The 13,340-nt window shown below is 57.6% G+C and overlaps 1 protein-coding gene across 1 annotated transcript; it reads left to right on the top strand.

The window, feature by feature from the left end:
- Positions 1–2,922: 2,922 nt before the first annotated feature.
- On the top strand, positions 2,923–11,597 carry R3HCC1L (R3H domain and coiled-coil containing 1 like). Its single transcript, XM_057379144.1, has 6 exons — positions 2,923–6,723; positions 10,154–10,329; positions 10,441–10,511; positions 10,625–10,720; positions 10,878–11,018; positions 11,186–11,597. Exons 1-6 carry the CDS (start codon positions 4,900–4,902, stop codon positions 11,239–11,241), a joined length of 2,364 nt encoding a protein of 787 aa, XP_057235127.1. The 5' UTR covers positions 2,923–4,899; the 3' UTR covers positions 11,242–11,597.
- The last annotated feature ends 1,743 nt before the right edge of the window (positions 11,598–13,340 follow it).

Raw genomic sequence — 13,340 nt, forward strand, 5'->3', positions numbered from 1 at the left:
CGGCCTGGCGGGGGCACGGCACGGCCCAGCCCGGCACGGCGGGGCGCTCGGTACCGGGGCACGGCACAGCGGCCCGCGGTGCGCACTTTGCCCGCTCCCGGCGCTGCCCCGCTCTCCCCCACCCTGGTGTCCCAGCCCTGTCCTTACCCCCTGTCCCAGCCCTGTCGCCCATCTCTTCTCCCAGGCCTGTCCCTCCCGCTCTGTCCCAGCCCTGATTCCCACCTGAAGTCCGCCCTCCCCCAGTGCGCTGGCAGGTGGGATACCCCGGGATAGCCGGGTAACAGGGCACATGGCAGATCCCATAACTCTTCACACTGTACAGTCACAGGGCCATGTGTCAGCCCTTGAGTGCAGGGGAGTTACTCGGATCCCTGGGTGTTCGGTGTGCCAGTCTTCCGTGCCYTGTAAAACACGTGTCCGGTGCTCAYAGGTGCTGGACACTTTTTCCSGCTGGACACTGTTTTTCGTGGCTGCCTGCAGGCCCCTGGGGTCTCGTCTGCCCTTTACACCACCTGCGAGGTTCTGTGTGCTGCCTTTTGTGGGGCTGTCACAGCCCTAGAGTGGCCTGTGGTATGATGCTGGTGACCAGATTCTGCCTCTTGCACGTTTTGGGGCGGTCACCCCAGTCAYTTGCTCTCTGGTCTAAGTACACCATGGGGCTCTGGGCCTTGCTTTTCAGGCAGCTCTGCCTGTTGAGTAGCTSCTTTGGGCTATTTTACCTTCATTTTCCCAGGCTGGGTCTTGCTTTGTTTCCTGCTTACGTTTCTTGGATCCTTTGAATGGTGTCTCTACTCTGGATGATGTTTGCAACAGCTTTTGCTCAGTATCGTCTGCAAATTTAATGACAATTCACTATTCAAGTAAAAGTTTGAGAAATGGCATAAAACAAGATCCTGAAGTTCAGCTAAGTTGGCTCTTGCTTGCCTTATCAAAAAGCTTTGCCCAGCAATTCTTCTGAAATAACTCGTCTGGGCAAGCCAGCATCCATCATCCATTGTGTTGGGTATGCAGGCCCCTTCAACTGCCAGTTTTGTTCTGCACTAGGGTTAGGAACAGGGTTTATCCTGTTTCCAGCTCTGGTGTTGCTGTCCTTTCTTGCGGAGAAAATCAGTGCCCTGTTTGCTGTACCCATCACCGAGGCCCTGGTTTCTTCTGTGCACTGTGTGTTAGCGGGTTAATAGGTTCATGTCCGCACTGGCCAGGCCAGCCAGGTGACTGTGTCTGTGTGGAGATGCTGTTTTTGCTTTTCCTGCAGCTGTTTTAGCAAGGCCTCTGCCTCATTTGCATTTTTCTGTTTAAAAACAGTGATTTTTCCCTTTTGAGTCATCTTTATTTTTGAGCCATCATTAATTTTCTCTCCCTCCTTGTTTATTAATAGACCTTTTCACTTTTGTGCTGATTCTGCCTGGGTATATTTGTAAAGTCCTTTGTATTCCCCTTAGCGTTCTGGCTGTTAACTCCTTTTGCTGGTTGGTTGTCCCTTTCCCTCTCCCCCTGCCCCCAGCTGTGAGGGGACACTATTCACTTACAAATCATCTTTTTGTCTGGAATGTTCCCCTTCTCTTCTTCCAGGTATCTCCTAAGAGCATCTATTCCAGGTGTCTCCTAAGAGTATTGCGAGTGAAAGGCACGATTGAAATCTCTCTCAGTGCCTTTGACGCTTTTGCCACCTCCTCGAATAGCCAGTGTTTGCTGTGGCTGCTGGAAAGTGTCTTTCTCCTGTCAGCAGGGGACAGGGACAGGGACAGTCTTGAAGCCTGTGGGGCTGCAGGCAGGACTTGGATGGGATACAGCTCTTTGCTCTTTGAATGCTTTGCTTTGCCTCGTACCAGTAGCTCTGTGTTCTTSTCTTTGCTCTGTCTGTCTTCCCCAGATATCCAGGTCCTTCCCTGGCCCCATCATCTGCTTTTGAGTCTGGTGGCCTGGGCTGGAGCTCTGCTGAGAGCAGGAGAGGTGCAGGRTAGCCAAAACCTCTGACAATTCTTGCCTGGGCTGCCAGGGGCTGGTGTTGTGCAGTTGGTAAGTGTGCCGTGGCACGTGCCTGGCATGGGATGAGTCCTGCGAGTGGCAGGTTCCCCAGTGGAGCTGTTTAGAATCTCCTTGTACCTGCCTTTTTATTAATCTTGTTATTATAGTTATTTTTTTCCCCTTCAAAGAGCCCAATCTGCTGCAGGCTGTAAAGAGTGACATTGTGGTGTGYGAGCTGCATGCCAAGGCTGCGTGAGGGTCCCCAAAGGCTCCTGGTCCCCCAGTATTGCCATCCCTGTTCACTGTYAAGGCTTTAAGGTTATCTGCTCTATCGATGGGAATATGGATTGAGTGGAATTAGAAACCTCGAAAGCTAAAAATACAGCTCTCTGCCAGGAAATGCGGCAGCCTGCTGAGAGGGTGCTGCGTGGCACTGAGACATCCCCAGGAACTGGCATGTTCCACATGAGTACCACAGCCCAGCATCTGTGCCTGTTCCCAGGTTCCCTGAGCAGGGCTGTGGCTGGCTTGCTCTTGTTTGTGGGGTCCTTTCCTGGAGAGGACAGGGTGAGAAATCAGGGAGAAAATGCTGCCCATGTRTGCTGCAGATGTTTGCTAGAGGAGAAGCACAGGCTGGCACATGGGCAGGCAGCTTGCTGAGGCCTCACAAACACATACCATGAGCTCAAGCTCCCCACGGGCAGCATGTTCTGGGAGCAGTGTGAGAGGAGCCTGTGCCTTCAGGGAGCTCTGGCTGCCTGCTGGCTGATGATCCTGGCTGTGCCAGGCTGTGCTGTGCTGGCCTGGTGGGCTTTACATGCCAGACAGCTGGGYAGTGCTCCCATCACCACTTTTACCRTGGTRCCATGGCCTTTGCCTGCTTGGTGCCCAAGTGCTCTGTTATTTTGCTAGGCAGCTTCATAAAACAGCACAGGATCTGGGGCAGCATAGACCTTTTTGGGGATGCACTACCCATCGCTGCCGCACTGTGGGGCAAGCATGGTCCCAGACTCTGGAAGGGGCAGGGTTGCCCTGCCTAGTGTAGTGTGAATGAGACCCAAAGCCAGGACCATTGCTCTGCCTCCTGGAGCATGAAATCAGTTGGTGCCGACCCGTGGCTGTGGCATCGATGGAGTGTGTAATAGGCTGGGGGCAGGAGCTGTGCTGCCCTGTGGGGRAAAAACAAAGTGCTGCGGCATCCCTGCCAGCCGGGTCATCTACCACCTTGCTGTGTTTCTTCCCAGGCTGCAGGAAGCAGCTCTTCCCCAGCAGTGTGTGGCGGGCAGAGGGAGGCAAAGCTGTGCAGGGAGAGGATGCTCCCAGCACCAGCCGTCTGGCTAATGCTGCACCATCTGCTTTGGAGGGTGAGGCAAGGTGAATGGCAAGCTTTCGAGGAGCCCATAAATCCTGTGTGCAAAGGCTCTTGGAGGTGACATGGGATGTGCTGGAGCAATGCTGCTCCTGGCTSTCCCTGTGCTGTCAGTTCTCAGGAAGCAGGGCCTGGGGAGATCTCTGACCCCYGCAGGACATTCAGTGATGAACCATGGGCTGAGACTCTGGGCTTGGCTGGGAGAAGTCCTTCATCAGAATTTGCTTCAGTGCAGTTGGAAGCTTGCTGTGGTTGGAAAYGGTGGTGCCGGGGGGGCTTCCAGTGCCCCCTCCCCTCTGGCACCCGGGCTGCCASTCGGTGAGAAAATGTATAATGCCTCAGTGTTGAAAAATGACTAATCCAGTCCTTGGAAGGTTTGTAGGATACATTCCTTTCTTGYGGTCGATAAAGATAAAGGGGATCGTTCTGCCAGCAAAATTAGTGTATCAAAGAGGGGGAAAAATATGACAAGAGCTGTGGAGACAGAAAAATGATTGGGGCAGCCCTGGGATGGTGCTCAGCATCACCACAGCGCCCGTGCCTGCACCTCATGTTCCTGCCCACCTTCGCAGCATGAGGTGCAGGCAGTCGCTGCAGTCATGCTGGGGGTACTGCCCTGCYGGGCTTTTCCAGTGGTTTCCAGAGAGCCGTGAGAGACTCATCCATCATACCAAGGAATCAGTCTGTCCATCCATCAGGAAGAGGGGATGATACTGCATGGCATGGGCAGCCCCAGCCACTTTCCAGCCAGTGGTTGGCCTCCCCTCGCCTTCCCGGCACCACTGCTGGCTGTTGGTGAGGGGCCACAGAGAGCGTTCGCGCCTCGGTCAGGGGCTGCGTGGAGGGGAGGCTAATGTACCGGAGGTGCCTCGGAAATGAGAGCCTTGGATGGGTTCCTGGCCCTATTGATCTGCCGGCAGTTTATGCATCCTGACATTCATAATCTCAGTCGGCGCTGATGGTCCAGATTAATGGGCCCAGGGGCTGTCCATCCGTCACTTCACATTAATTACTGAAGAGGTGTTTTTCCAGTGATTTACCTGACAGCGGCCTGTGATGAATCCCCCTAAACGGAGTGGGCAGTGATTAATCATGGGGCTCCAGCCCAGCCCCACTCTGCCTTCCCCTCAACCACAGTGCAGCCCCCTGCACCATCCGTCTCCATAAACCCTGTCTGATGCATATTTATAGGGGCAGGGGGCCTGGCCGCTTGCGGCGTGCCTGCTTCTGCCAAAGATGATGAAAAATAAATCTCCATCGGGACGGGGCAGCAGGTGAGCAGGGCTGCAGCAAGCCATGGTCCCGTGCCAGGGTATCCCTGGGCTGGGGTTTGCTTTCTGTTGTTCTGTGGCTGCCTCAGGCTTCTCTGTGGTTTTTGATGCTTGAGTGGTGCATGGTCTCAGCGTTCTGCTTCAGCTGCAGACACTGGTCCCTGGGGCTGGAGGGTCCCAGGTAGCAGCTGCTGGAGCAGGGCAGGTGCCTCAGTGATGCTGGTAGGATGCTCTGCTTCCCCCAAGCCAGATACACCCCACCACAGACTGTAAGGCTGTGGGGTGCTCCAGATGCCAAACCCTGTCTGGATTTGCTTCTGCAGGGCAGCGTTGGGCTCCACAATCCATCACTGTGTGCCAGCTGCTGAGGGAGCAAGGGTGGGACTCCGTCTCGGTGACCAGGGCAGGGGCTGCCCACTGTGCACTCAGCTGTGGGGCTGCTGGGCCACTGTTGGGTGGGACAGTGACAGTGACGCTGTTCTCTCCTTAGCAGGCAGCGGTGGCACCATGCAGCAGGAGGCAGAGGGCAGCCGGGTGCGCCGCAGGAAGCCCGACATGGCCCTCTACGTGCCCAAAGCGCGGCGGGAGAGAGAGGCACGAGCAGCGGCTGACGCACGGGTCGGGCACCGCCGGGAGCCGGAGAACCACCGCCAAGAGCCGGAGAACCACCGCCGGGAGCCGGGGAGCCACCACTGGGAACCCGAGAGGCACCGCCAGGAACCCGAGAGCCACCGCCGAGAGCCGGAGAACCACCGCCGGGAGCCAGAGAGCCACCGCCGAGAGCCGGAGAACCACCGCCGAGAGCCGGAGAACCACCGCCGGGAACCGGAGAACCACCGCCTGCTGCAGGACTGCGGCCGGGGCAGTGGCGAGGGGCAGAGGCAGAGCCCCCGTGCCAGGACGCAGGCAGGCAGAGTGGCAAGGAAGGAGAACAAGGTGGATGCTGGCCCAAAGGAGCTGCGGACAGCCKCTGCCAAGCGCAGCCATAGGACGGAAGGCAGCTGCCCCAATGCCCTGGAAAGCCTGGAGSCGTCACCCAGTGTGTGTGAGCCATGCCCAGATCCAGATATTGCTCAGCCCAGGGACAGGCAGGACAAAGCATCTCACGAAGGACCTGGAGAGCTCAGCCATGGTYGCGGGATGATAAGGACTGAGCCTGACCCTCCATCCCCACTGAGTGCCCAGGCTGGGGCTGTGAAGGCTACCCTTGAGCCTGGGGATGACCTCACTGGCCCAACACCTGCTGCTGGCCCAACACTGGTTTGCCAGACAAGTCTGAGTGGCATGTTGGAGGGCAGGGGRGACAGCACCCTAGATCCAGCTGGGGCCCTCTCCCAAAGCCTGGGAGAGGCTGTCCTGCAGTCAGCAGAGCGGGGCAACCATGGCAGGCTGCCCCAGCTGGTGGAGGAGACAGTGGGTCTGAAAGCCTGGGGGGAGGAGAAGGAGGAGGACAGGTCTCTCCTGGCAGAGCAGAGCGAGGATGGTGCTGCTGGGGTACTGGAGGGAGAGGAGGAGTGGGGAGGCCAGGCTGAGCTTCCAGGAGAGAGCACCTTGTGTACACCAGGAGGCAGCTGCGAAGCTGTGCTCTTGAGGGGTAGCATGGAYGATGTGCCAGCACTGCCAGCGGGGAGCACTCCACAGCCTGGCACAGGCAGCCCATCCCAGCTCCTACCTGTCGTGGAGGAGAGCACAGCTGGTGCCGGGGATCCTGGTGAGGATGGTGACCTGGTGCCTGCTGTAGAGGAAGCAGGCAGCACCTCTGCCTGCACAGATAGCAGAGCTGGGRCTGAGAGCAGCCCACGGGAAAGAGCAGCTCCAGAGAGCTGTGAGCCCCCGCCACCCCTAGAGCTGCTGTGCCGTGGCATGGAGGGGCTGTCAGCTGCGTCCTCAGCCAAGGAGCTGGCAAGGCCAGATGAGGATGTGGGCTTGCAGAAGCACCRGTGTGGCCAGGAGGCTGGGAAGGAAGAGAGAGATCTCCACAGCACCTCCCCAAAGGAAGGACAGACCAGTRCCAGTGCTGAAACCCTGAGCCAGGCCAGCCCGGGTGCCGAGGAGAGCTGGGATGTGCTGTTCAACGATGATGGGGACTGCCTGGACCCACGCCTGCTGGAGGAGGTATTTCCTGCAAGCCAATGTTTGTGGGGATTTGCAGGGATGGTGCCTGCTGGGATATGGGGGATGTCTGTTCCTGTGTTCTGTGGATTGAGTGCAGGGGGAGGGTGGGCTGCACCCAAGACATGGTCAGCCTGGCTGGCTGTGCTGCCTGCTGTTAGATCCAGCCTTCCCCTGTGGTGCCAAAACACCTGGGATCTCCACCATCCCATCCCGTCCTGTCCCATCCCGTCCCGTCCCATCCCATCCCATCCCATCCCCCGTTGCTGGTGAAGGTTGGGGTGATCATCCCTCTGTAGTATATAAAGTGCACCCAGTAAAACCTGCTGAAGTGCCGTAAACTGTGACTGSACCCTCGTGAAACCAGGCTGGCGATAAAGAAGTGGGCTGAGATGTATGGGCTCTGATTGAAACAGCTAGGGGATGTTTCCTTGAAACTATGGCTTTTTAATCAGCTGTGGCTTGTTGCCATTCCCTCCTGCTCACATGCCACTGAATTTACTACAGTTGGCTGCTTAGTGCCAGTACCCACACGGCTTTCCTGCCGCTCCTGAGGACAGCTCAGCCCCTGCAGCAAGGCTGGATATCCCTTATTGCATTTTAAATCAGTGGCGCCAAACTACCGGCAATTGGTAATTTTCCAAATGACATTAAKGTATCTGAAGTAACAAACAGTGTTAATATTGTTACATTCAGCATCTGTCTACCCCCGAATGGAAGCAGGGTGTGAAGTGGCAGGTGGTGCCTTGATAACAGAACCTGTGAAGGGATGAGGTTAACTCAAGAGCACCCTTCCTGAGGGGCATGAATCCCATCTTGTCATCAAGGCCTTGCTTGGGCTGATGTGTCCTCTGGGAGCCTGGCATGGTGCTGAGACAGTGGGTGGGACACACAGGGCTCGCATTTTTGGGGATATGGAAAGGCATTGGGTGGCACTGGCTTTCTGTGGGCTGATGCCATGGGCATGGCTTTGTCCTCAGGGGAGGGAGGTCCAGGAGGATCCTTGTGGTGGTGCAGCCACAGGATGCTGTGGGCAAGGGTGTGCTGTGCAGTCCAGRTTCTCACTCCAAGGAGTGTCTGTATTAGCTCCCCCATGCACAAGCTCTGAGAAAAGTTTGAGCTTTCCAGAGAGCTTCCCAAAATGGGTGAAAAAGAACCTGAAATAGGGATTTATTGATTAAAAGTTGCCATCTTTGTCACCTGCAGATTCACACGTGGAGCCTGGTGCTTCCTGAGCCCTCTGAGCTCTCAGCAGGTGTATGTAGCTGCTTGGGGAGGGTGCAGGCTCTCGGGAAGATGGAACTGTTGTTAATTAACAAAAAGAACAAGAAAATTAGTAACATCTCCCTCGTAACTGAATCCTTATGCAATGCAGATAGTTGGCAGAGAGCAAGATTTATGACGTTCTGYGTGGAGGAGAGATTTCTGATAGCGAACGGCTCTTTAATCTAGCAGAAAAAAAAACCACCACAGTGAGCATCATTGGCTGGCAGCTGAAACCAGACAAATTCAGAGTAGTAGTCAGTTTGAGCACAGAGTAATTAAGCACTGCGACCATTTCCTTGCAGGCTCRGTGGACTCTCCATCAGGCAGYGCGGCACAGCAGGRCCCGTGSTGCRCGYRTGCCTGGGGCTGTGGTGTGAGCGARCAGCCACACACCCCTCTGACCTGCTCTGGTCTTTAGAGAGCAGAGAGATGTGATGGACAGGCTTCATGTTCCCTGTCATCTGTCTGTCCACCCCTCGAACCCTCCCCAGGATGCTGGGGTCTGTGYCACTCCCTGCTCCCACGGCTGGGGAGCTGCCGGCACGCTGTGTGCTGGGGCTGGCAGTGCTGGGGACYTGTTGAGCCCTGCAGCCAGACGGCTCCTGTCCTTCCCGCCCCGCCACACTTGGTGATTTGTGAAGGTCAAGGACCGCTCCAGCACTCTGTGCTCCTGCTCTCTAATCATCTTCCCGGTGCCTGGCACTACCTGAGTGCTCTGCTCCCTCAAGCAGCACCACAGGGCTTTATCCTGCCTGGGAGGGGCTCCCTTGCCTCCCCCAAGAAGGTGTAGGGTGCCTGATGAGTGTGCTGCTCTKCACGGGGGGTGATGGCAGGGCAGGTGGCTCTGCTGGCAGTGCTGGCCTGTGCTGTGAGCTCCATAACTCAGCTCTACCCTCCACCGGCATCCAGCCGCCATGGCAGCACCCCCTCACCTGCCGTGAATCCATCTTCCCCATAAAATTGTYGGAATGAGCACTTTTTATCGACTGAGCTGGCTGGGATTTATGGACTCTAACCTTACAGCCATGGTGTGTTCTGCTATGATCGCTCAGGGGATCAGGGTGGGAACCCGCCTGAGTTATGTACCCATTACCTGGCATCGTGCCAGCCCCACACCCCAGGGGGAACAGGGGAGTTGTCAGCAGCTTTGGATTGCACCTGGCCTGGCATCTCAGGGATGAGATGGAGCAGGGCAGTGAATCCCCTTGGCCACTGRCATGGCGTGGTTTGGAAAGCAAGGGTTCAGCAAGGAACGCAGAGTGGCCTGCTGTGCAGAGTGTGGTGCTGGGTGACCAGCTGGCACCAGTGCTGTGGGACAGAGGGAAATRGGGGCTGGCTGCATTCCCATGTTGTGGCAGAGGAGGCTGCTGCCTGTGTTCTAAAATAAAGGTTGAAAAATGCAGAAGGTAGAAAAGCTCTACAGCCATCATCTTTTAGGGCTAGAGAAAGTGCCCYGGTGTGAGGTACTAAAGGTGCACAACCTTTTATCAAGAAGAAGGTTGAGAAGAGACTTGATTAACATTAGTAAGTGCTGTCACAGGGAGGGGACCAGGGACTGAGGGTTCTTTAATCCAGCAGAGAGGCAGAACAAGAACTACCAGCTGTAAAGTGAAGTCAGACAAATTCAAATGAGAAATAAATTTTTAGATGCACAGGTGATTAACCAGCAGAACTTGCTCCTCAGGGAAGCACCATCTTTTTCAACTTTGCATCTGGGGTGCTGATGGGCTGCTCCAGTGTATGTGCTGCAGCCGGGGCATGCTGAGCCTGGTGCTTCCAAGTGGCAGAGGGACATCAATCTTTCCTCCTGGCATCACTGTCCTGCTCCTTGTTCTTCCCCAAATGTATTTCAGGTCTTGTCATCACTGTGGAAGGAGGGGTGTGCTTGGAGGTGCATGTGCTGTTTCACCCCTGCCATTCCTGCCATGTCCCTGATGGGGCCGCAGAGTGGCAAGTGAAAGGATGCTGGTATTGGGAAAAGCAAGTGCATGGTGTGAGGACCCTGCTTGATAACTTCTAATTCTCAGTGCCATGAATCCATCTGCAGTGCTGGGGTGGGGTGCAGGGGCCCGGATGACTTTCTGGGGAGCACTTGCCATGGATTGGGAGCTGCTGTGGGGCAGGTGGGCGTGGGTTGCTCAGTGCTGTGCCTCTCCTGCTGCTGCAGCTCTTAGGGGGTGAGAAACACCAGGAGAGCCAGCAGTCACCCCGCTTCAACTACTATGGGGCCGAACCTGCTGCGCCAGACATCAGTGATGATGAGCTGCCCCACGTCATCGAGATCTACGATTTCCCCTCGGATTTCCGCACTGAGGACCTGATGCGTGTCTTCTGCAGCTATCAGTGAGTCTGCCAGCACTCTGTCCCCGGTGCTGGGGTTCCCTGCCTGGGCTCTGCTCCAGACGGCTGCCCATCAGGTGCCAATGCCTTGCTGAGCTTCCCTCTCTTTGGCAGGAAAAAAGGCTTTGATGTTAAGTGGGTGGATGATACGCACGCCCTGGGCATCTTCTCCAGCCCCATAACAGGTACTGCTCTCGGTTCAACTGGGGATGGGCAGAGAGGAGGCATCCCTCTCCTGCAGCCAGACCCCGGGCATGGGGCTGACCCTGCATGTGGACATGCTGCTCTCTTCCTGCAGCACGCGATGCCCTCAGCACCAAGCACCTGATGGTGAAGACGCGCCCACTGTCCCAGGGCACCCGTGCCTCTAAAGCCAAAGCCAGGGCTTACGCTGGTGAGTGGTGCTGTGCTGTGCCAGCTTGTGCCATCGTGCTTGTGCTGCAACATCATCCTGATAACTGGAGAGGGATGGGGCAGCCAGCAAGGCTCCACAGCTGGGCTGGCTGCCCTGTCCCTCCCAGAATGCCCCACTCATGTCCCCATCTTCACAGAGTATCTGCAGCCAGCCAAGGAACGCCCTGAAACATCGGCKGTCCTGGCCAGGAGGCTGGTGATCGGTGCCCTGGGGGTACGGAGCAACCAGACACCAGCYCAGCGAGATGCCGAGCGGAGGAAGCTGCAAGAAGCTCAAGGTGAGTTTTGGATGCCTGGAGGGGCTGCAGTATGGAGGGGACTTCCTYGTGCATGCTCCTGCTCCCAGGATGTTGGGTGGGAGGGAACTGTGCCAGGATGGACTCCTGCCTCCTCCACGGGGAGGTGGGGTGACTGGGATGTGACACTGACCCTCTTGTCTCTGCAGAGAGGAAGCGCCTGGAGAACAAGCAGCGGGAAGATGCCTGGGAAGGCCGGGATTGAGCCAGGAGGCTGCACTTTCAGCTCATGTCCCTCTCTGCAGGCAGGCAGAGCACTCTGCATCTCAGAGCTGGGACGGATTCCGCACTGCATCCAAAAGCACTGGGCTGCCTCACCGAAAGGGCTGAGCAGCATTCGAGCTCGTTGGTGCTGTGGGGATGCTGGTGCTGTCAGGCAGCACTGCCCACCCTGCCCAGGGCAGAACCCCCAAAGCTGCCAGCCATAGCAGGAGCCACAGCAGGCTGCAGGGAGCTCAGCAGAGAGCACGGGGGCCGTGTGGGACGGCCCTGGCCACCTGGCCGGGCCTTGCGAGTGAGAGTTTCTGTCCTTTATTTTGCTAATAAATGCCATTTATTTTATTTGCTTGCCTGGGTGGTGGCTTCCCATTCCCTTCATACCGGGGGAGGGTGTGCRTGCCGGGGGCAGCTGCCCGTGGTCCCCGCCGCCGCTGTGGGGATGTCCACCCCTCCCAGGTGCTGGGTGTCCCTGGCGGGTGTGGGGGATGTGCAGGCAGGATGGATCGGGCAGGACGGCAGGCAGGAATGTGCTGGCAGGGACCCTGTTTACTTCCGCGGAGCAGCTGCAGCCCCGAACAGCGGGGCCCTTGTCAGAGCATGGGCAGGGCCGCGTTCCTGGCCCCACACGGGGCTGTGATGTGGCCCCGCTGCCGGCCCGTGGTGGGCTGGGGGCTTCCTGCCCTGCCCCCGGGCGGAGGCTGGCGGCTGGGACCTGCCTTTGGCTCCTCTGCTTTGCATCATCTCGCAGCACCTGAAAAACAGCCCTGTGTGCCCCAGCACTCCCACCCTGTAGCTCTGCAGACTGAGGTTTTGGGGCCTTTCACAGGAGGTGAGCATGGGGATGATGCTTTTCTGCCACCGCTGCCAGCAGTTTGGATGTTTTTGGTCGCTGAAGAGCTCATGTGGCTGCCCCGTGTCCCCTGGCTGTCCCCCAGCTTGGCAGCAGTGGAGCTGGTCATGACCCCGCGGTGGTGGCTGCCTGCCCCTGCACCATCCGGCAGCGCTGCCAGCTGGGAGCCATCTCAGCTGCCGTTCCCGGATGCTCGTGGCTTGGCCGGTGGAAATTTCAGGGCGCAAAGCTGCTCTCATGTGGAAAACATCTTCCCCGCCATCCGGCATCCCTCAAACCCCGACCCTGGCCGAGTGAGCCTCCACCAGCACGTGCCTTGCCACGGTCTCTGGCCACGGGCCACTCCAGTGCAGCAACGCCGTTCCCAGCAGCAACTCCACGTGCGGGGACCATCACGTGTGGGTGCAGCCTGACGTGTTCTGGGCCAAGGTGGGTGCTGACAGCCCCCAACCCTGGACTGGCRCCTGCCAGCGAGGCAGGAATGCACAGAGGTGTGCAAGGAGAGGGGTGGCATTGCCCTGTGCCTGGCGAACTGGGGAACAGACAGTACAAGAGTGCGCTGGTGACATTCCCTTTTATTTCCTGTTGTAAGAAAAAAGATAGAAACCACGGGAGGTAAGAAACCGAGAGCAAGGGCATGGTGTACCCTGTGTCCCCACCCTATGTCCAGGAGCAAGGGCTTTGAGGGACAGTGTGGCCCTACCACTGCTCCCATTCTGGGAAGCTGCCAGGACAGCCTGGGAAAGCCCAGCGTGTCAGCWGCAGACACAGTGGCTGGTGGGCTGGCTGCCAGCCTGTGCTGCCATAGAGCTGGCTGGGTCCCTYTGCATGCACAGGGCTAGCCAGGGTGCCCTGGCCTGTGATGACCACCAATGGTAAGCCAGAGCTGCTTGATGCCAGCCACATGCACACAGCCTGGGAGCTGGTGTGGCACAGGGGGACACTGCCTGGCTGGGGACACACTGCCTAGACCAAAGGTGTTCCCAGCTGGGTACTGGCTTCATGATCCTAATGGAAAAAAGTGCAGGGGGAGGAGCAGGTGATGGTGGGATTAATAAGGGAGCACACCCTCTCCCGCAGCACAGTGCCCTGCTCCCATCTCACAGAACCTTTATTGAAGACAGACTGGTGCAGGGGTGGCCGGGGACTGTCCTGAGTCTGCTGGAGCATGGGGGGCTGGGCAGGCTGAGGTAGTTGTCCTGGGGGGCACTGGGGCCGTGGAGGTGAGGGCTGCC

The sequence above is a fragment of the Malurus melanocephalus genome, unplaced genomic scaffold, assembly GCF_030028575.1.
Source record: "Malurus melanocephalus ecotype Western Australia unplaced genomic scaffold, MMel_1.1 scaffold_12, whole genome shotgun sequence".
Classification (NCBI taxonomy): domain Eukaryota; kingdom Metazoa; phylum Chordata; class Aves; order Passeriformes; family Maluridae; genus Malurus; species Malurus melanocephalus.